We start from the raw sequence: 25,428 nt of genomic DNA on the forward strand, positions 1-25,428 counted from the left end.
TGATAGAAACTTTTAACATATTCTAAGCTTTAAATATTCAGACAATCTTTGTTACAATAAAATGAAGAATCTGTTAGTAAGTCTACGAGTTCATTGCATGGAAAGGGTTAGCATCAAATACTCAAATTTTGACTTTCAGTTTTTTAAATATAAATATATATAATGTGCATATTTAACAAATTTTTGAAATTTTCTGCCATTTTTAGAGATATAATTTTTTGTTGCACAATTGCAATAGGCATATCTGTTTAAAACAAAATATGCTTCACTCTTGATTTTAAAAACTGGAATTTTTATAAATTTTAAAACAAAAGTTACAAAATAAGAAAACAATGCAAATATTAAAAAAAAATTAAGTATATTCTCCACATAATGAACATTATTTCATTGATAAAGAAACCTGAAATGTACATGTGTTTAATGCTCTTATCTTTTGAAGACCTTCATCTGAAGATTTGTCCCAGGCTATTGAACAATGGTATACTAAAAATACAAACAATAAGGGTAACAATATGTGTGCGGGGGAGGGGATGCTTGAGGGAATAAATAATGCTGAAAAAACACGGGTAATATTCAATACAGGTGTGCACAAGACTGTTATTCTAGATTTTTATGAAAAGCAGGACACAATTTAGGGCAAGAATGCACGTCTGACCCAAATAAATTTGAGGAATTAAGAGTCAGATTTTTTTTCCCCCCTGTAATCATTTGAAGCAGTGATTTAGAAGTGAACAATGAAGGCTTTAGCAAATGACATTTGCTTTAATTGAAATACAGCTATAAATATGTTAAATATAGCTTCTGCCAAACAAAACAAATACAGTGCTGGTTTCAAATGCGAAGTCATTCAATTTGCAAAAGAAAATCAAAATCATGCTGCAGCAAGGATGTTTGGTATTGGTGAAAGCTCCGTAGATGTGGAAAAAAAAATAAATAAATCATAATAATTAATATGCCTAAGAATAAACGTGTTTCCTAGAAGAAAGTTTTGCAAACTGGGTCGTAGAAAATCATCAGAATGGATTAATTGTAACATGAATGTGTACATTTATTAGCCTTAATGTGGACAAAAAAGAATGCAAATGAAATTGGAACCTTTAAAGCAACTCAGCTGATGTAGTAAATTTATGGCATGGAATAATTTAGCTCTATGAGGAAAAAAAAAGTTTCACAAACTTTTCTAAAAGATTTTGGCAACAAATTGATAAGTTCCCAGAAGTATGTTATGTATCTATGAAGGGGGGGAAATGCACAGTCACAAATTGGAAATATGAATGAAACTCCAATAATGTTTGATATGACAGAAAATAAAACAACTGATGTGAAAGGAACAAAAATAAATCACATAAAAATAACAAGTCACAAAAAATCTCACCTTATTGTAGTGTTTTCCTGTTTAGCCATACGGTAAAAAATTAAAACTCATGGTTATCATTATAAGATGCCGCCGAAATGTAATTTTTCGACTGATGTTTTCATTCATGTTTATGAGAAAGGATAAATGGATGAAAATGGTGTAAAATTGTGGGTTTGGCAAAAGTGTCCTGTTGCCTTAAAAATCCAGAAAGTCCTTTAGCTTGGGACTCGTTCAGATTCCTTTTAATGGATAATATGACAAAATTGATAAAAGACTAACACACACATGACAGTTATTTCAGGCAGATTAACATCATTAGTTGTGTGTCTTAATAAACCATTCAAAGAAATTTAAACCAACAATAGAATATGTGAATGTTAGAAGATGAAAAAGCAATTGCAAAAGGAGCCCAAATGCATCATGCCAGTCAACAAATAGTGTACGAGTGGATTATAAATAAAATGAAATTACACCCGACATAATTTAAAAATATGTAGCATATCTAACAATCTAGACATAATGGAAGACAATTATTTATTTATGGATAAGAGTAATAATAATAGTGAAGATGAAACAGAATTCGATCATGTACTTGAAGATATAACAAAAGAAGAATACACTGGTGTGCAAAAATTAAGGATGAGACGGTTTTTTCAATATAACTTTGTACAAAAGCTTTCCAAACAAAACATTTAATACCGTAAGATCCCCAATACGTAAGGACATGAGTAATGTAAGCAACACTTACTAAAAGAGAAATCAGAGGAATAAAAAGAAGCTTTATTTCTAGGCAGCTGCCAAGCGTCTGCCTAGAAAATCCCATACATGCTCGATGGGATTGAGATCCGGAGATCGTGCCGGCCAATCCATACGTTCAATATCCTCACTCTCTAAGAGCTGTTCGGCAGCTACTGTGCTATGACATGGTGCATTGTCGTCCATGAAAGGGAACTGCGGACCCATAGTGCCTCTAAAAAGACGCACATATGGAAGAAGAATCTCGTTACAATAACGGGTCCCGTTGAGTGAACCTGCGTCGAAGATGTGAAGGTCTGTACGACTACCAAGCATGATGCCTCCCCAAACGAGAACACCGCCACCTCCATACCTGTCCCTTTCAATGATGTTCGAGGGATGATTGCGGCTTCCCCGCTCTCTCCAGATGAGTATGTGATGAGAATCGCTACTCAGACTGAATCTGCTCTCATCTGTAAAGAGTACTCGTCCCCATTCATTGTCTCTCCAATTCCGGTGTTCCCGGCACCACAGAGAACGCCTTCTCCGATGGGCAGGCGTTAGAGGTACACACCGTACAGGGCGTCGTGCAAACAGACCACCACCATGCAGTCTTCTGGCCACGGTAAAACACGATATCGGTCGTCCAGTCGCCTGTGTCGTGTATCTAGCGATTTCTCCCGCTGCCTGCCGCCTGTTTCTTCTGGCCTGTAAGGCACTATACCGGTCATCTGCGGGTGTGTTTCCTCGTGAATGACCACTACTAAACCCCCGGATAGCTGTTCCTGTAGTTTGAAATTGTCTCCAAAGTCGTGAAACGATGTTGTGAGCAATTCCGAACTCTGCAGCCACACTTGTCACACTGCGGCCTTCCTCCAACTTCCAATGATTTGACCTCGGGTAAAAGCATCCAGATGTCGTCTAACAGACTGATTATTCGCCATTTCTTGCTGAGGCAGCAACTCGGTGTGATTTTAACTGCTATACGGCGTGCAATCTCTTTGCCAGAAATACTGATCTTACACCGACAACATGCTTTATACTACTCAGACACTCCCTCATTACGTCTACCTGCATATCTGTGCATGCGCTACTGTACATCACCTTACTTAATCTCCTGGTTGGTCTTTCTGTCCGCTCTGCCTCTTCGTTCAGTTGATATGCTAATTTTTCGACTTCGTCTTTAATTTTTGCACACCAGTGTATGATGAACTTTTTGTTATCCGATAAGGAACATTTTTACGTTCATAAGATATGTTATTTCTTTTAAATAAACACCATTTAAGTACATGTAGAAATCTAATTTTTTTACTATCATCTTTCCCTTATTTTTTAATCTATCTTTTTTTATCTGATATATTACACACAGCAGTAAATTTCCCTCTTAATTTGTGTACTAAAAGTGTGTCTTATATGCTGGAATATATGGTATAGCATCTTAAAGCTACGATTTTCTACCAGCAATAAGCTTTGTTTTATTTTTGCATTTTAAAATTTGAATTTTCATGATTTTCTAACAGAATTACTTAAGATATCTTAACAATCAATTCTTTGCTTTGCCAGAATAACAGTCTTACTTGCTTCGCCATTTAGAACAGCATTTACATGTGATGTCATTTGAACTAAGAGATTAAAATGTTTGAAAACTCGCTGAGGTAGGAAATTTTTGTGTTTTAGTATTTGAAATTACATTATTTTCATGTGAATTCGTAAGCTCAATGTTCTGTTTTCTGAGCTTTCATATTTTTTTGAATGCATATGTTTATTAACTATTTCTTTATTTTTTAACAATAACATTGATTAATGACTAAGCCAGAAAGAAGGCTGGCAATGCAGGAAGGGATAGCTTTCAAAAGGATCTACAGTAAGTAATTATTTTCTGTATTTTATTATCAATAAATAAAAATTAGCCTATTTGTGATTTTTTTTAACCATAATACTCTTTTATATTTTACCAGCACATACTCTAAAATATAGCAAAAATATAAATTACTATATTAAGTTGTTTTCTTTACAAAAGTAAACCAGTGAAACCACAGAACACATTATTACATATAAGTTTCTCAGTTTCATTAAATACTTTAAAACAGATACTTTGTAGATTCTTTTCTTGAAATGATGAACTAATCAACTTCTTTAGAAACCAACAATTATGCTCTAAGAAAACTACATGTTTTTACTATAAAAGAACACAGATTTTCATCTAAAATGTATAAAAGATAAATTGCCAACAATAATAATATTTAAAATGTAACAAGTAAGTCACTCATAATTTTACTTAATGCATATAATTAAAAAAAATAAAATGTAGTTGCAAATGTTATAAAATATATGAATAAATATAAACTGATAAATTCAAAGCTGTTGATCAAATGCACTAACCTGGTCAGGAGTTCCCAGAATAGAACATATTCGAAAAATTTGGTCTATTTCAGTTCTTCCAGGAAATAATGGTTGAAGGGTATATAACTCGGCCATTATACATCCTACAGCCCACATATCAATAGGTGAATTATAATTTGTTGCCCTTAACAAAACTTCTGGGGCTCTATACCTATAAAATATTTAAATGCAACTTTTATAATTCTTCATAAGAATTTCAATAAGAAAAAGAAATACAATCTTATAAATATAATACTCTAATTATAAAAAATCTTTATTTAATGTAGCATTTAAAATATATGATTTAGTTATACTACAGTCAAAAGTCTTTAATCCGGACGTCCATAATCTGGAATGATCTATAATACGGACCTCAAAGCTACAAACATTTTGCGCATGCATAAACGCATAATGCGTCTACGCATGCGCATGACACCTTTACGCATGTGCATAATATGTTTATGCATGCGCGTTTAATGTATAACGGACAGTATAAGCTAAGCTAAAATTATCTAATTATCTATTTCAGTTAATATTGCAGATTGCGTTGTTCCTTAACCTTCTAATTGGACCCGGCTTATTATTTTTTGCAGACTGTTAGAGCAATTTTATAAAAGTAAGCTTGAACTTTCAATTATGTCAAAAAGAATTTCAGATTCTGGAGCTGCCAAAGGATCTACAAAGCAAAAGCATATTTCAATGTCCATCAAACAAAAAGTGGAATTGCTGCAAAAAAAATGGATAAAAGCATATCCTTTGTTTCTCTAACCATTCCGAAATCTGATTATCAAGTTCACGCTGCTCTGCAGAGGGGAGGACGCCGCAGCGAGCAATGAACTGGAAGTTGATCTGTCAGCACTATCCTTATCTTCAGGGCAGATGTTTTTATTTTATTTGACTTAAAATTCCTTACTAAATGTACTATTTCATCTCGATGTACTCCGACTTTGATATGATTTAAATGAAATTCCTTGTCATTATAAATATCACGAATACACATCAAATAGTTTTCTGGTTGCAATTTTCTAATTTCGACTATGCGTAATGTATGCTTTACGCATGCGCGCGTTGAAAGAAATGTTTAATAAAGTAAACAAATAAATATTAAGCTTTTTTTGTAAATTTATATACCCTTTAGATCATAATTGCTCTTTATTTCATAAATTACGGTTTCATATTTTTAATTTTACAATTTCTGCATGCCATCTTACCAGATTTAAACTGATGATCTATAGTGGATGGACAAAAATATGGAAACACCTTGTGAAATGCATGTTTGAAAAGAAAGATTGATTTTAATGAAATATGTAGTTGGCGCTGGCATTTTTGACTACTGACGCCACCTATACAACTTCGTAAATGTGCTAAACAGTTCAGTTGTTATCGGAGTACTGTTATGTGAGGTTGTCATTGCATTATGTCACAGTTAACAGACTTCGAACGTGGGCAAATTGTTGGAGCACGTATGGTAGGTGCTTCCGTAAGCAGAGGTAGCCGAGGTGTTTAGTGTTTCAAGAGGTACTGTATCGAAGATTTATTCGGCATATTTGAAAAGCGGAAAAAGATCATCTGTTAAATCACAGCCCGGACGAAAGTGTGTCCTGAGTGATCGTGACAGACGATCATTAAGGGCAATTGTGACGAAAAATAAGAAGACCACAGCTGAAAAAGTTACTGCTGAAATGAATGTTGTGTTACCGAACCCTGCGAGTACCAAAACAATTAGAAGGGAGCTTCATAAACAGGGAATTGTTGGCCGTGCTGCAATTGAGAAGCCACTCATCAGTGATGCTAATGCCCGTAACAGGAAAAGGTGGTGTTTAAGTCATAAAGCCTGGACCATAGAGCAGTGGAAGCGAGTAATATGGTCTGACGAGTCTTCTTTCACATTGTTTCCCACTTCTGGCCGAGTTTACGTCTGGAGAACGCCATCTCAAGCCTATAATACAGACTGCTTGTTGCCAAGAGTGAAACATGGCGGGGGTTCTGTTATGGTTTGGGCAGCCATATCGTGGTTCTCTGCTAGCCCCATGATAACTGTGTCAGGGCACATGACTGCCAAGGCTTATGTGAACATTTTGGCCGATCAAGTTCATCCCATGGTACAAACGTTATTCCCCGATGGTGATGGTGTCTTCCAAGATGACAAAGCCCCTGTTCACACAGCTCACATTGTCCAGGACTGGTTTCCTGAGCACGAGGATGAGTTGTCCCATCTCCCCTGGCCACCACAGTCACCAGACCTGAATATTATCGAACCTTTGTGGTCTACATTGGAACGGAAAGTGCGTTCTCGTTATCCACCGCCAACATCGTTATCTGAACTTGCCACCATTTTGCAGGAAGAATGGTATAATATTCCCTTGGCAAACATACAGGAACTGTATTTATCCATTCCGAGAAGACTGCAAGCTGTTTTGGATGCCAAAGGGTTTCCTACACCATATTAAGCAAAGAAACAAAGAAACATGTTTTTTTAAAGGTGTTTCCATATTTTTGTCCAACCCCTGTATAATCCGGAAAAACCGATAATCCGGAATTGCCGAAGTCCCGACGAGTCCGGATTAAAGACTTTTGACTGTATAAGGTACTTGCATATTAACCCATCGACAAGTAACATGATTTACAGACAGTTGTGGATAAGTGTGATCATAACATCTGTGCTTTCATTTGTTACAAACCTGATTTGTTCTAGATACGTCACTTCTTGTTTAAATGAGCAAATATATAAATTAGCTGCTATTGCCGCATTTTTTCCTTGGATTTTGAAAACTTGATTAAAATTCAGTTCCTGTCTTTAACATAACAGCAAGCAGTGGATTATGGCACCCTGCCATAAAAGAGTGTTTATAAATGGGCACAATATGGTCAGCTGAATATGGCCGACAAAATAATAACAGAATAAAAAAATTATCTACAGAAAATCTGTACTCATAGCATTTTAAACAGAGCTTCCGCTAATATCAGGTGATCTATCAAAATAATAGAAAATGCTAAAAGCCTTTTTATGAAGTGCCCTCCCAAAAAAAATGCTGGTTGTAAACTTATTGTTTATTAATAAACAGGTATCCATTCCTTCAGAATTCCATAAGAATGATTGGTACATCTTTGGTGATATCTCTGCCAAGTTTGATGGTTTAATGCTAGCCAACTAGTTGATGGAATAGTATGGGAGTTCCTACTGTTATTATAAGTATCAAAATACACTCAAAAAGGGATAATACTGGATTCCCTTTAGGTTATATTTAAGCATATTAAAACCAAATATTTCACATAGGATACTAGAAATGATGTTGAGAGTAATATTATCATACATATTGTGAAATCTTTTAGTTATCAAGTTAATTTTCCATTTGTGAAATGATCTTTTTTGGTCTTTCTCTCTCTGTCTCTTACACACACCAAAAAAAAAAAGTTGGGGTTAATTTTCCACTACTGAATTAATCTTTTTCTTTCCTTTCTCTCTCTCTCTCATACATACACACATGCACACATACACAAAAATGAGTGTATAATACATTCTTTCTATTTATTTACATAAATGAAAAACTTCAAATAGGTTTTTATTCTCATAAACAATATTACATATTATGTCCATATAATATTATTACATATTATGTCCATATAAAATTCCATTTATTGCAGTTTCATCAGTATAACTTTAAAATAAGGCACAAAAAATTTGAAAAAATAAGACTAGAAAATATTTATTTATTACAAAAAAATATTAATTGAAAAATGTGAGAAATATTATTCAGTCTAAGAAAATTTTAATGCTATGACTCCCAGTCTAAGTGATTAAAAAAAGAGCTTACAAAAAATTATGAAAAATACATTATTCACATGAGACCAAAACAACAGACTGTATGAACAGTAAAAATATAACTAAAATATATAAATCAAAACTTGCATGTATATATTTTGAATCAATGATTTTATTCATTCTAAATAAACTGAATGAGTAATGTAATCATTTTAAATTCTTACAACTTTGTAGGGTGATCAGTTTTCTACACCATTTTCAAAATTAGCACATTTAGTATTTGGCAAAGCACACTACATTAATAATACACTAACAAAAGCACACTACATTAATAATACACTAACAAAAGCACACTACATTAAGAATATATTTTGGTTGAGAAAGCAATTTTATTTTATTAATGAAATTATACAGCCTTTTATGCACATATGGCACAGCATATTATTATTATTATTATTATTATTATTATTATTATTATTATTATTATATTCAAACCAGATCGTGGATCTGAAAATATTTAATTGTAGATCAATCTAAACTTTTGGGTCGATATTTCCCACTTTTTAAAATTAAAATTGAATTTATACAGTTAATATTTACATACAGACTACCTTTGTCCCCCTCTTTTCAAACTGTGATTTCAAACTTTAAAGGCATAATGAGGCATAACTTTAAAGTTTGAAATCAGAATACTTCACCTTTTGAAGACTCGTCATAAATGGTTTCTTTATAATAAACACAAATAAGATTTCATTCAAGGCATTTGTTGAAATTTTCCTAGTGTTTAAAATGGGGGGGGGGGGAAGAAAGCTGAAGGATGCAGCACTTTTTTTTAATAAATCCAAGATTTTAATTCTAGAATTCTCCATAGTTGCTAATAATGCACGTGTGGAACTCAATGACATAGACAAGTAGCATAGACATTCATAGGCAAAAAACTTACTAATGGGATACTAAAATATCATATTTACTTATTTTTGCTTTAATTTTTAAGACCAGAAAAATTATTTTGAAAGTAATATCATCAGTAGATATGCAATTGATGTCAAGAATTTTCATACACTTTTATTAAAGGAATCCTCTGTACTTCAGAAAATTTCCTTAACATTTATCCCTTTTTCTCTGCTATGTTTTCACTTTGCACTCGCATTAATTTTGTTTTAGGTATGAACTGTATCACTGCAGTTTCGTGAATTAATCCTTTCCCCCCCACACACACACTTTATGTTTCCCACTCATTTAAAAATGAATTATTTTATTCATGAATTTTCTTGAAAAAACTGGGTCACTCATTTTGTGACTACTGACATCCCTTACTGAAACTAAAAGGAACATTACAAACTTTTCAGGTTCTATGTTTTCTTCAGCATAAGCAACAGAATTGTTTTTCTTTACCAAAAATGAAACCTCAAATTTACGAGAACTTTTATGAGAAGTAAATACATTACCCTGGATGATTTTCGAAGCTAAGGCTTTTAAGAATAACAGAATTTGAACATTTTAGGAAAACAACATTTTTTAATACACCAGGAAATAATGATAATAAGTAGCCTACAAAAAGCAATGATGAGAGTGAAATGTAAGTGCTGAAACAAGCAGCATTATAAATGATGTTCAAAAATACAAAAATAATAATTTTGTTGTTGGTTTTTGGTGTTGTTGATAGTTATACATAGTACAAAATGATGCTGCCTACCAAAAGAGAATATTTGATGTAAGTAAAACAAACGTTTTAATGGGACTTTTCTTGAGCTCCACAAAATAGATGAACAGGGCATGTCAGCCTATGATATGTGCAGGCCCGTGCCAAGCCTAATCGGCGCCGTCGTGCAAATGTCAAACGAGCGCCTTTATATAGTGACGATATTAAAGGGACATTGCTTATGGTTAACATTTAAAATGAAGCAATATTAAAATAATAATATAAAAAAACAAAAAAAATTACATTTTATCTTTTGTCTAAATATGCAAATATTTTGTGCTTCATTAAAACCTACACTCAGACATATTGACTGAACAATTATACATACATTTATGTTATAAAAAGCCGCCCAACCAGTATAGTCGTTAGCATTGCTGACTGCTGTGCCGAAATGCCAGGAGAAGACATGGATGTTTGTAAATGTATAGTGTCCATGCGGCATAGGGGCACTCTAAATATGTGAGGCAAAAGTCCTCTCAAAAGGTTGGTGGTAAGGGAAGAAGGATGGGAGACCTTTGAACCCTCCTCCCCCAGGGTGCTCTCTCCATCAAAATTGGCGGCAAAACTGAGCTAAATCGAACTGTCACCTGTAATGTGCTCAAGGCTGTTGCCAACGAAAGGCATATCTTGCACTCCTTGCCACGATGAATTTCGTGGGCTTGGGCTGACTATAAGTCAGAAAAGTGAACAATAGTCAACAACAACAAAAATATGCTATAAAAAAGTAACACTGCTAGCGAAGCGAAATAATATACAGGGTTCGTATGCATTTCTGCCCACGGAAATTAAGTACTTTTAAGGACCATTAGTAAAAACATTTAAGGACCTATGAGCAAATGGGAACTGAATAAATTAAATTTAAAATATTATTCTATGCCTGAATTTCATTTTTGTAATACCATCCTAAAAATAAAATAGATCCCTAAGTAGTATGCATTATTACTAAGCATGAATTAACTAACATAATTATTAATAAGTTTCAGAATAAAATAAACTTTATGCAACTTGTTAAGTAGTATTAAATATTTTACACTTATAATAGTTGGTCATATTTGAAAGAAGATAAATGACATTTACGTTTTACTAACAGCTTTATGTTGATTTTTTTTATGTCTCATTTTGTCACACACTTGGTCAGTCTAGAGGTTTAGTAAATAGCGGGTAGATTTTATGTCAAATGGCATAGATTAAAACGAAAAGTAAGATCATAATCAGTATAATTCATAACAAAAGACTGAATGTTTGTCACTGCTGCTGCTTGCCTAGAGACACACATGCTGATTAGAAAAAACCTGAAAGGCTTAATGTAGGCACGGTTGGTAAGTGTTGAAAGTTAGTCAGGCTCTGCTTAATGCAGTCAATGTCATAGCTTTATGTACAGTTCCAGGGGCTGTAACCCAGTTAATATACTACTTTAAGGTTCCAATAAGCCATTAAAGCACCAGAGGTGATAAGTTGTTTTGTATATACAGTGTGTTTCATAGATCATGGGACAAACTTGGAGGGGTTGTGGAGTGTACTGAAACATGCATTTTCTGTTTAGGAATGTAGGGTCTAAAGTGACGGGTTACGGCAGGAACACAAAAAAATGACACAAGAGGAAAATGTGTTTATGTACAAAATCAACGCAAAGTGCTTCTTTGCAGCAATACAGTATTCACAATGAATGTTCAAAAAAGGGAACTCTAACAGTAATAGGAACTACAGCTGTGATTGGTTGGCAATGCAGCGGTAGTGAGGTGGACAAACCACGATCCAATGCATCAGAGGATCATTCGCAACTCTGCTGTTGAGAGTGATGGGTAAGTGTACGCACAGGGAAAATGCTGACATGCATCTCATGCTGCTAATGGGAACAGCAGAACAGTGCTACGGTTGTACCAGGAACGGTTTCCGAACAGGCATATGCCAAAGCACACAATGTTCGAGAGGTTGCATCGGTCTCTGTGCGAAAACGGGTCATTTGAAGCCACCTTTGACACTAGGAGTGGAAAAAGAAGTGATGAGAACCTCGCATTGAAGAATCCATCTTGAACATTGTGCATGAATCACTTCAGACAAGTACATGAGCTATTGCATGTTGTCCACAGCTGAGTCATTCCACCATTTAGAGAGTATTGCATGAAAATGGTTTGTACCCATATCATTTGCAGAGAGTCCAAACCTTGCAAGAGACAGATTACCCTCTTCGAGTTCATTTCTGTCATTGGTTCTTGCAGCAGTGTGCGGCGCAGGCGGATTTCCCATCGGATGTGCTAATTACGAACGAGGCAACTTTCTCACAGGATAGCATCTTCAATAGCCACAACATGCACGTGTGGCCAACTCAAAATCCACACGGCACACGTCCACATGCATTCCAAACTCGCTTCTCCATGAATGTGTGGGAGAGTATTGTTAATGACTACCTCATAGGCCCATACCTCTTACCTACATGTACAAATGGCTTACGTTATCATATTTTTCTGCACGAGCTACCACTGGAATTGCTGCAGGATGTTCCGGCTGTCGTTCTTGATCGCATGTGATTCCAGCATGATGGTCGCTATGTCTGAAATTAACTACAATATCAGACAAAGGTTTAAATAACAAGAACAGTCAAATTCAAACTAATGATGTGGACTAGTAGTTCATTTTAATTTTAATTTAATCTGGCTCAATAACTATATCATATGAGGAAACAGAACTGGGAAATTAAGAGAATGAAGTTTCAAGTGCCTGTGATTTTAGATTGCTGAGTATTACTGTGCATCTGAATGGATTTTGCAACTCAGCCTAACATGTATATAAATTCCTATAAAATATGGTGTTTTTTTTTCCCCAAAATATTTGGATTCTTGCATATGTTATTTATGTATTATTTTTACAATATAATGAGGAAAATATATTACTTACAATTAAAATAAACATTCAACTTAGTAATAATAATTATATATATATATATATATGTATGTATTTATATTTCTTTCCATACAATAATAAAATAAAATAAACTTAAGAAATTAAATATCAGCAACTATTACATCTTGTTGCCATATTTACATATAAAACTTCAAACCACTTGCACCACAAGAAACATTTCTAAATTCCGACTGCATGCTGTAAGCTTCATGCACTTTACATCTTAGAATAAAATAATGAATAATACTCATGGCAACAAAGGTAAAAATCAAGCAATCCCATTTAATCAAGTTTCACAACATTCTGATATAATTTATATGCATTTCTGGGCCACCAGTGACACTTTGCTTCCACATCACATTTCATATGGTGGACTCATGGAAGAAACCTGAAGTATCATATTATATATGATACGCTGTGAGTAGAGTGGTTAAAAAGGAAAAAATTGTAAACAAAACTCAGAAAAGCATGACCTATAATGTACTAAATTCAGTAATATGCACAATCCTCGGCCTTAAAGTGCATGGATTAAAGAATTTCTACAGCACAACTTTTTCTTAAAGCTCTCTTTAATAAAATAACAAGTTAACACTAAAACGGCGGTAGGGATAATTTTCACCCCTGAACACTTTTGACAGTTGATTACTTTTGTTTTATTGGAAGAAATCGTTTGGAATTTTTTGACTTTTCCTAAATAGATAACAAATATATATATATATATAAAAAAAAAAAAAAAAAATCAGCATTCTAGGTTTGTTAGTTTTTGAAGTAAAGGTATGTATTCGTAGAATGGAGGACGGGGGGTCATTTTGACCCCTTTACTTTTATCCCTCTTTCTGCTGGAGGCACTGTCAAATAACCCATGAAAAACATTCACTGATAAGGGTTTTTCGATAGCATTCATACTACCTCTCAGAGGGATAAAAGGGCGGTTTCACAACTTTGTAATGTCTACATAAGTTGTTGTTTTTCAGGGTTCGTACACATTTCTGCACATGGAAATTAAGTACTTTTAAGAACTTTTAAGGACCATTAATGAAAAAAATTAAGGACTTATGAGCAAATGGGAACTGAATAAATTCAATTGAAGATATTATCTATGCCTGAATTTCACTTTTGTAATACCATCCTAAAAATAAAATAGATCCCTAAGTAGTACGCATTATTACTAAACATGAATTAACATAATTGTTAATAGGTTTGAGAATTAAATAAACTTCATGCAATTTATCAAGTAGCATTAAATATTTTACACTTGTAATAGTTGGTCATATTTGAAAGAAGATAAATGACATTTACGTTTTACTAACAGTTAGCTTTATGTTTTTTTTTTTTTTTTTATGTCTCCTTTTGTCACATACTTGGTCAGTCTAAAGGTTTAGTAAATAAGCAGTTAGATTTTATGTCAAACTGACTAGGTTAAAATGAGAAGAAAGATCATAATCAGCATGATTCATAACAAGAAGAGAACTGCTGATTAGAACAAACCTGAAAGGCCTGATGTAGCCAAGGTTGGCAAGTGTTGAAAGTTAGTTTGATGCAGATAGTGTCATAGCTTTGTGTACAGTTCCAGGGGTTAAAACCCAGTTAATATACTTTAAGGTTCCAATAAGCCATTAAAGCACCAGAAGTGATAAGTTGTTTTGTATTATTTTAACCACTTCCGTTACAAATTTTTTTGAAAAGAATTGCAAAAATCATCACATTTTTTTATTTTATTATTAAATACAACAAAACGAAACGAATCAAAATATGTAGGTTTTAAGTTGAAATTTTAATTTTTTGAAGGTAAGGCATTTATTTTTAATATTAGTTTACTATCCCGAGGTATCTCGGGCAAACGAAAAAAAGTTAAATATTAATCTTATAGTTAAAATTATGATAGTTTTTTAAACAAGGGACAACACACAGTGATACCTACACTGGTATCTGGTCTCTTTTCTTACTGGCTTACTGCTGGAATCTCTCTCACGGGAGCACAAAGTACACTGTCTCGTTCGATTTGAATTTTTTTCCCCCCACCTTTTCATAATCACTACCTGAAAATTCATCACTTTTGCTATCTTCCATCATTGCTATTATTTTATTTTTTTCCAACGCATTCATCCTTCTTTATACATTACTAATCCACAAGCCAACGTATACTATACAATAAAGAAACATGCGACCAGTCCCTCCAAAAGAACCGCGCAACCAACAAAATTTGGCAAAGTGCCTATCAAAGCTGAATATTTCCTTTCATTTCCTCCAGACCGAGTAAAATCGTGATAAAAGAAATCGTACTAACAAATTCTGCTTCGCCCGAGTTTTCTCGGGATAATAATTAACTGCAATATATACGAACCCTAGATAACTCAGGATAATCAGGCAAGCAGTTAAATCTCAGTAGATGCATAGAATATGTTTGCTTGAATTTTTACATTTTTATATTTTATCTTGTAACCACAGTGAGTATTAATGAAATGCAATAACTTGCTTTAATATGTAGAGATAATTTTAAAGGGTAAGGAGTTAGTTATAAATAATTAAATTAGGTACTTTGATAACCTTAGTCATTATGGATTTACATGACCACTATTACATTTTATTTTTTAACAATATTTGTTAAAAAAGCCCTATTAAAATCAAAATCTAATAAGATTTCACAGTTTAAAATACACGTAATTTATACTCATTAATTATAACACATTAATTAAGATATTAAGATAACAACAGTCAACAAAATACTTATCCGTCATTTTAATTTGAAGCCTTCCCTTCCTTTATATCAATTTCCTTCTCTTTTAAGCATCTTTTCTAACAATTAGAGATCTGTCTCAATACGCACCCCAATGCTATCACTAGTTTCTGCGTGCTTTATCTCCTAACTTCTCAACCTCTCCACAATGTACCTATGAGGGTTTACTTGATCTGGTAAAAGATAAATAGTCCAAAATCCCTGGCAGATTGGAAGAATATTATCACTATGTCTGAAATTAACTACGTACAATAAGCCTTTTATTTAAAAAGAACTTATAAAGGCATGTTCTGCTGCTAACAAAATCAATTACAGCTCACGGTGACATAATTAAACAAGAACAGTCAAATTCGAACTAATAATGTGGACTATGGTCAAAGATTATACAATTTAATTTTAATTTAATCTGGCTCAATAACTCTATCATATGAGGAAATAGAAATGAGAAATTAAAGTAAAGGATTGAAATCATAAACAATTGGGAAATTTACATAATAATAACTGCACATATCTTTGAAGAATAATTTCCTTTATGTATTCAGTTTCTTTCTTCAACACGTCTTTTCATTTTAGAATTTTTGGATTTAATTAAGGATTTCTGTTATTCTAAAAAACACTAAATGCATTTAGAATGTACAGGAAAAGTGGCTAATTTTATTTCTTTAGGAATATGAACATTCAGAAGCAATATGAAATATATATAGTAAAGGCCGGTTACACAGCTGATGTAGCAGAATTTTTAGAATTTAGTGACACACCGAACAACAAAGTCTAGAAATGGCAAAACTTTTAGAATTTACAGAAAGCATTGGAAGCAGAATATAGAAAGGCACTAGGCAGCAGAATTTAGGATCCACAGAGATTGCATCAGGTGGGAAAATGCCTATAGCCAGCTATGTGTATGATGCATTAAGAAATATTAGAAGAATCTTTTAAATTGTAAGTTTTCAATTTCTTTATTAATAAAAAAATCCCTTTCTGCCCTGCCCATGTGATAAGATCAGAAGCATTTTTGATATTTTCCATGCTTCTGTCTAGTGAAAAATAGAGAAAATAAAGAGATGATAAACATGTTAAGATTATATTATCAGAAGTAAAACACTCAAATATTATGTTTTCAATGTTCTTCCAGATGTTCTCCAAAAATTAAGAAATTCATTGCAAACTTTCTGTAAAATACATCCATTATATGTTGATACCATGGAGACATTTTTCATTTTGTCACATATTTCTCAAATCTTCTAGAATTGTGGGTCTATAAATCTTGCCTTCAAATCCTTCTAAACTTTCCAAGCTGTAATGTCTAAAATCCTAAAGAAAAATTATCCCTACAATTTCTGTAACAGCAAAAAGCCAGAAATATTTTGGAAAATAATAGGAGGGAAAAATTATAAAATTAATTTTATAGAGAAAACTGATGCACATTCTGAGAATTTTGAATATTCTGAGACAGTTACATGGGGAAAACTCTTACTATGAAAGAATTAAGAACAAAACATTTTTAATTAATTACATAGCTAATTTTGCTTTTGCTAAGAGCTGTTTCGTAAATTGTGATTTATAGCATTATAACTTGTTTATTTTTCAGATTTAAAATATTGTATAAGTTGCCAAAATGAAACTTTATAATATGACAGCGAAAAATAATGTTTTATTTTAATGTTATTTTTTTAAATATAATTTCAATATATTACCATTATTTTCATGAAATTTGTCAATGTAATGATGTTTTAAAAAAAATCGTCGAAAAATTCTCAGATCTTGGAATTAAAAAGTTTCTATAGAAACTAATCTTATAATCGCCAAAATGTTGAAAAATCGCCAAATTTAGAACCGTTTAATAAAAGAATTCACATGCCCAAAAGCGAAAAGTTGTTTAAGAGCTTTTTACTAGAAAAAATGAATTTCGAAATGCTTATGTTTCACTTCTTGCTTAGAAACCCGAGTATCCCATCATTTATATTATAAATAGAAACAAATTATAACTCATGAACCCATTCAAAAGATAACCAATATATACGGCAGTGAATCGCCAAAAATATTCCTCACTCAAAATGACAGTTGTAAAAACAAACGAAAATTTCAGATGATTAAAATTAAGGACCTTCTGCTGATTTTGGCCAAAATTAAGGACTTTTAACCCCTTCGCGCTGACTGTCACATATACGTATCAGCAAGGAACACACTTACCTACCGGCCGACACGCAGGCGTGCCAGAGGATTGTTCCGTTCTCTACCGACTGTCACGTATTTGTGCCAGTACTTTGGAACGTTTTTCAAACTATAATTTCTGCCACAAGATGGCACTGTATGTCCATATGGTTTCAGATACATGTAAATTAGACCTTCTACTCGAAATGAGAGAAGCATGACTCACATACATGTGTTTTTGATTATATAAACAAACGAGGAAATAAATGTTTCCGAATGGCGTGATTTATGACGTCTCTTTAAATCGCACTTTATTCGCACGTGGTAGTTGTTTACTGTAAGTAGAGAAGTTTTATTTGCTCTAAAGCGTTGGGTATTTCGGTTTGCAGTTCAGTTTTTAGAAAATAATTAGATCTTGTTAGACGTGAATTCTTTGTTTTTACCGTTGCAATGTCGAAGCGTCGAAAATGTTTAACAGAGCATGAAATAGCAGAAATGATGCAAAATATTTCAGATATTGATTTTGAAATTCTGATATTGATTCTGAAAGATTAACTGAAAGACATTTTCCAAAACTCTGTTCAGAAGAGACTGATAAGAAAATGAGACGACGATGCTTCGTTTGTTCACATTCCCGGAAAAATCCTCCAAAACGGCAAATGAGTTATTACGTGTGCAAGGAATGTAACGTAGGACTGTGTGTAGATCCCTGTTTTCAAATTTTTCATACGAAAAGAGAATTTTAAGTAATATATTTAGTTTTCAGATGTATAATGTTAAAATTCATAAAATGGTGACTAATTAAAATAAAATGTGTAAAATATGCATTTAAACAAGAAATAAGGTAATTAAAGTATATATATAAAAATATCTATAAAGCATAAGCCATTTAAAAACTCTATAGAGCATTATTAAACAATGCATTGATACTTCGGAAATTTCATGGATTTAGGCTTAGTAGCAAAAAAGCCCCCGGCCTTGGAGAGACGCTCGCGTAAGACACTGCCGGCCTCAGCGATAAGCGCGCGTTTTCGCTATCCGGCTCGAAGGGGTTAAGGACCAAAAATTGATTCCAAAAAAATCTAAGGACTTTTAAAGACTCTTAAAAACCGTACGAACACTGCTCCTTTGTTTGCAATTATCTATTTGTTTGAAGAAAATACTGCCAGGTAGGTAGATGCAGGGTTTTTCATGCTTACATTTCTTTTCAAAAATAATTTATTTTACAGATGTTTTTTACTTACTGCAGATGATAACAGTTAAGACAGATGTTTTCTTGTTAATCCCAAATCAGTATTTCAGGACATATGAATTCTGCAGTCAAGTTCATTATTACCTTTCCTTTACTTTGTGTGAATCATATGCTAAAATATATTACCTATCGTTTTCTGATAGTCTGATGTTTTTCTACTTTTTCAACTTTTACAAAATATGTCTAATAAGCGGAAAAGAAGTCTTATGGAGGAAGAAATTAAAGCTATCTGAAAATAAGTCTGACAGTGGTGAAATTGATAATTTTTCTGTAGAAACTGAAGATGAATTCCAGACACAATCTATTAGTGAATTCGAGGACAGCGAAGTAAACGAAGAAGAATTGACAGAAACAAATGGGCAAAAACATATAAGAGTATTTGCAAAACTTTTTTTACAGCTCCTGATAACACTATATGGAATGAAATAAATTCAGTCTGTGGCTGTGTTCCTGCTTATAATGTTCTAAAAGAAACAGCAGGACTAACATTTTTTGCAAAGAGTCGTGTTTCTGAGATCTGCTCGATTACAGACTGATAAATTTGCTCTTGCTAGAGCCATGTGGAACAAATTTATTTAAAACTGCAAAACGTGCTACCGGCCAGGACAAAAAATTACAGTTGGTGAACAATTATTCCCATCTAAAGCTAGGTGTAGATTTACATAATATATGCCTAATAAACCTGACAAATTTTGAATAAAATTTTGGTTATCTGTTGACGCTGATAGACCTCTTGAATGGATTTCCTTATATAGGAAAAGATGAAACAGCAAATCCTCAATTACGTTTGTCTGAAAATGTAGTCATGAAATTAACGGAGCCACATCTAAACAAAGGGAGGAATACTAATTCAGAAGTCAAACAACAAAAATCAGCGTTATATTCACAAAATTTTCACAGGACTAGTTTCGATGGTTTTTACCGAACCATCATCTTCAGCTGCAAAACCGCAAATGAACCAGATAGGAAATAATGATTAGATAAGATGTCCAGGCTTTCTTATCTTATCTAATCATTATTTCCTATCTGGTTCATTTGCGGTTTTGCAACTGAAGATGATGGTTCGGTAAAAACCATCGAAACTAGTCCTGTGAAAATTTTGTGAATATAACGCTGATTTTTGTTGTTTGACTTCTGAATTAGTATTTATTCGGCGTGTTATTGTGTCTTAATTAAAGGGAGGAATATTACCACAAATGACTATTTCACTAGCATTAAATTAGCAGAAAAGCCAAAATAAAAAAAAAAAAAAATACAACTATGGTTGGCACAATGAAAAAGAACAGAAGAGAAATTCCTATATCTTTGCAAAATATGCATAGTAATCTTTATTCATTGACAATAGTGGAACATGATAATATCACACTTACCATCTGTCAAGCCAAAAGAAACAAAAGTGTTTTTCTACTGAGTTCATTACATTCTACTGTAAAAACCGAAGACAGTCATCTGAAGAAGTTGCCCAATTCAATAGCATCTCACAATGCAACAAAGTATGGTGTGGATATTCGTGATCATATGTGCCGAAAATATTCAGTTAAATCGGCTTCTAGACGATGGCCTGTACATAACTTTTTCAATATTTTCGATCGTGCAGCTTTGAATGCCTGGATAATTTATAAAAGTGTAACAGTAAACACCATTAAATGGAGAGATTTCTTACTGAAATTAGGAGAGGAGTTAACAGTGTTATATATGGCTTCAAAACTCCCAAAGATCCTTCTTGAGTCTTCAGAAGGAACACATGAAAAGAAAATAGATATAAAGAGAAGTACAGACATGCAATGGAAACAAATCTCAAGAATATTGTGCATCTTGTTCCAAAGTTGTGTGCGGAAAATGCACTGGAAAAATTGTTAAAAATTATTTTTGTATCAACTGCATTAATTTTAATATGTATGTGTAATCTATAATATTTTAAACATTAAATAGAATTAAAACAAAATGATTTACATATTCCATTCAGCTACACATATAATGATATAACTGAAACATCAGCAAACATTTCTCATTTCTGGATTTAGAGAGTGAATCATCCTCCGAGTAAGTACATAAAAAATATTATATAAATTGTGTTTTATTTTAGTTAACATTAGTTTTAATTTGTGAAGCCATTTATTTAAAACAAATTCTTATATCAAATTACTGAGTTACTTGAGTAATTGTAGTATGATCCAATTGATCACCATGTACATGATACATTTACAGTATTTTAAAATGTCAATAAATTATCATATGATATTAAATATAAATTATGCAATACATATAAACAGGGTTGCCACTCAAACAGGAGAATGAAATTCCCTGACTTTTCCAGGTTTTCCAGGTGTGTTTCAAGAAAATTCCAGTCTATCCGCGTAATGTATGTTGGCTGTGCTAAGAGGTAAATTAATTATGGTATTACTTGTATTGTGTAGCAAATTCACTTAATTATTCAATAAATCCCAGAGGACATTTATTCTTAATTATTCTTGGTATACTTTGTTTGATAATTTTGTTTAGTTTTCCACTTAAGAAACTTAATAAAATTTAATATATATATATTGGATAACAAATGTATGTTTTATTTAATTATTACTCATGATCATCACCAGTTCAACACGAGGCTAATCCGGTCCATATAAATCACAACGCAATGCTAAATAGTTAGGTTAGATTTTAGGTCAATTTAATTTGTGTGAGGTATGTTCTTAAAAAGCACCTTAACACTTGAAAACACAAATATAATTATAATAGTTGTTCTTTTCTCCATTGAAGATTGAGATGAGAATCTTCCCAATCTGGAATAAAGTAAGGCTTTTTTTGCAGACATTCTGCAGCTAAACGAAAGAAAGAAATCTATTTTAATAAATTGAGGTATTTTATATTTATTTCGCAGCATACATAAGGAAAAAATATGTGCATTAAATTTCGTGATGGTATGTCATCATACTGCTAGAATTAATTTCAAGATTATGCCAGAGAAAATTTCCTGAAATTTGGAAATATTATTTACTAATAATAAATAAATTTAGAGGGAAGAAGCAACATTAAATTATATGAATAACATAAAAATAATTACTTAAAAATTGAATTAGAATAATCATCTATATTTTAGCGAATATAGTTATATTACATGGCTAGCCTAGATGACTGATTACTATTTTTTTATTTTACTGCAAAATGGCAAGGTATTTATTAAAAAGAAAAAAAAAAGGGGTTAAAAAAGATTTTGCGGTAAAATTCTAGTATACGGTAAGGCTTTGGCACGATTTTGAAAATTGTCGCCAAGACCAAAATGACCCATTTACTGCGCATCAAGATGTCGCCAAATCCCATTATTATTCTAACCAAAGAACGTCTATGTAAAGAAGAAAAGGTTCCATACAAGTAAAATGCTATTACGCCGCTAGAATGCGGAGGGAAAATTTGCCAAGGGATTTGCGACGGAACCTGGCGGTCAGAATTTCCCTCTCCGCGATGTGTACAGGAAATTGAGAAACACGTGTTAAGAAGAAACGCTCTTTGATAAAAAGAAAACTACGAAAATCCGTTTTTAAATTATTGCGAAAAATCCAAGAAGAAACGTTTTATCAAAGGACGTTTCTTCTTGGATTTTTCGAAATAATTTTAAAAACGGATTTTCGTAGTTTTTTTTTTTCCCCCTCTGAAAATAACTAATCCATGAATTAATTTACTTGCGCCAAAAAATATTTTCTTTTCCTTTAGAGTTTAACCACTTGCGCTAAGACTAAACTTCACGGTTGCGGTGCCGTGCGCTACAATATAACAAGCGATAAAGTGTCTCATTTACGCCGCTCCGCATCTGCGAGTGCAATCCAGAGCTGTAACTCGAGAAATAAACAGTGTGCACCACGTTATTTTCATTTATGCGATAAATGCTTATCGACGTGGTGTTCACGTCGCTCGCGGTTTGAGACAAAAGCATCTTGACGTGCGTGGCACGTCTTTTTAGCGCAAGTGGTTAAAGAAATTTTAAACGATATTCATTTTATGAACTCTTGATAACGTGACCTTCGAACTTCGACACTGGTTTCGAGCTTTGGTGACAGATATATCAGACATGCACAGCTGTTTCCCTCTATGATGGAACGGAGCCACAGCCACGTCTGTTGCAGAGAGGTTTTCCTTCTTTACAATACATATTCTTTGATTCTAACCTCCATAGTACCGTATACTAGGATTAAACCCATTTTGTTTTATACGAGAACAGGTACTTTCTTTAGTTCATGCACTGCACATACGATTCTCGAGAATACTGGAAACCAAAAGTTGCTTTGCCTTTCTAAAAGACAATTAAATTGGAGCTGCGAAAATTGGCTCTATGCCAGCTGCCCGAATGACACTCACGTGATACGCAATTCGCCAAAAAAGTTATCTCTTCCGACGTCGGCGCAAAAATCGCTTTTTTTGGCGGGATCATTGTATGAACTTCCCTGACTTTTCCAGATTTTGCCAAAAATACTTAAATTCCCTGACTTTTCCCTGAATTTTTTGGTCAATTTTCGAATTCCCTGCTTTTCCCGGTTCTCCCGGTTTTCCAGGTAGCGTGGCAATCCTGTATAAAGTACGTATTTGTGCCAATGTATGGCATTTAAAATTGTTTTACAGTTGTTATTTCAGTACTTTCATCGAAGGGTCAAAACGACCCCTTACTGCTGTTCCAGTAAGATTTTCCCGCCGTTCTAGTGTTAATCCTAGATACCACTGTAATTTTCTGCGATGTTAACAATTTAATTAGTGAGTATGTTAACACATCTTAAGCAGGAAATGACTACACTTGTTTTGTTATTAAGCATGAGAAATGATTAAACTCATTTCAAGCAGACTGTTATATAAGTATGGGAGACAGCAAAATTCGTTTTCTATGAATATATATATATATTTTTTCCTTTAATGACAAATTGATTTTTTGTACAGTAAATTCCTAAAAATGGACCACAATAAAATAGAATGTGATGATGAAGAACTGTAGGCAGATAGTTTTTCGAATTATTCCTGCAAGAATGAGCTTATTGATGATGATTCTACTGACGATGAAATTATATGGTGCCTTACGATTTTTTTCCAACCAAGAATTTCAAGCAGTTCTGATTCAAGCCTAGATTCATATGATTCTGAAGAAGAATGGTACTCGGTAAATAATCCATCATCTTGGAAATGTTTTTAGGCCACTCAGGAATAAATAGTATTATGCTATCCAAAACTGTAAAAACAATAGTACTGTAAAAAATATCACTCAATCATCACTACACTAAAAAATGGCATTGATATTTATCACTGAAAGCACCATGGGAAAGGTGAACATGAGACAGTAAAACTGCATCAATGTATTGTTGGTTGGTCATAGTCTCCAGTGAAAGCACATACAGACATGTGGTAATTGATCATGATGCTGGCCCATACTATAAAACTGCATCTCAAGTATCGATCCCTTTCCAGAATGCACTGCTGACCATTACCATTGTAACACCAGGAAGGAATGATCTGACAAACGTCAAAATCACATGAAAGGAAGAATTTGGGATATGCAAATGATAATTATTTCCGTGCATTAAGCTGATGCAGGACATCTGAAGTACTGTATAAAATAAAAATTGTGTAGTGGATTTCTCATTTGGAAAGTGTTTTGTAAAGTTGAGGTTTGCTTAGAATATCCCGTTATATCTTGAATAAGAAAAGGAAATGCTTACCAGCAAGTTTCAAAATTCAATATAGGCAGGATCGTTGGCTATCGAAAGTGTAGATTATCGTTCTGTTATATCGGCGTTTGCACTGGTCGACATCCAACCACTGTCATGCAAATATGGAATCAATGGGTTGCAGAGGTTCATACTGAACAGCATGCAAGATCTCAACGCTTTCCAATTACTAATGCCAGAGAGGACAGACATATTGTGAGGTCAGTGCTGCAAAATCATATGACAAGATCATGGACCATTAGTCAGAAAACGGGCATGTTTGCTGCACACCCAGTATCAACTCGTAAGGTGTGTCAACATTTGCAGCAGCATGGATTATTGCCAGGGTGACCATTACTTTGGCTTCCCTTGACAATGCAGCATAGAAAGAGACAACGACTCTGGTGTACCAAACGACAAAGCTAGGTACAGGAGTGGCACAATGTCACCTTTTCAAAAGAGTCGCGGTTCTACGTGCAGTTTTGTGATGGCTGATACATGTCTGGAGTGTCCGAGAAGAGCGCACATCGTCTGCTTGCATTCAATATTGGCATAGGGCCCTGTACCTGGCGTGATGGTTTGGGCAGCCATTGGGTACACAACATGCACATCTCTAGTTCGGATCGACGGTAATTTGTATGCAGATACCCATCTGCATTTCTGACATCTTACGTCCAGTGGTGTGCTCTATCTTTCAGGCCCCCAAACGGCATGTTCCAACAAGATAAGGCAAGATCACATGTTGCACGTCGTGTTCTGACCTTCCT

General features: G+C 33.6%; 1 protein-coding gene across 8 annotated transcripts in view; it reads right to left on the reverse strand.

The window, feature by feature from the left end:
* Window positions 1–25,428, reverse strand: part of LOC118192469 (serine/threonine-protein kinase ICK-like) — a 148,307-nt gene that overhangs the window by 32,450 nt on the left and 90,429 nt on the right. For all 8 annotated transcript variants that reach the window (XM_035363453.2, XM_035363449.2, XM_035363456.2 and 5 more), the window contains one exon: window positions 4,475–4,646. In XM_035363453.2, the coding sequence (XP_035219344.1) occupies window positions 4,475–4,646 (172 nt within the window). The remainder of the gene's footprint in view (window positions 1–4,474; window positions 4,647–25,428) is intronic.

This window comes from Stegodyphus dumicola, chromosome 7 (genome assembly GCF_044657685.1).
Source record: "Stegodyphus dumicola isolate Sdum_Otavi_A_Nest chromosome 7, ASM4465768v1".
Taxonomy (NCBI): Eukaryota; Metazoa; Arthropoda; class Arachnida; order Araneae; family Eresidae; genus Stegodyphus; species Stegodyphus dumicola.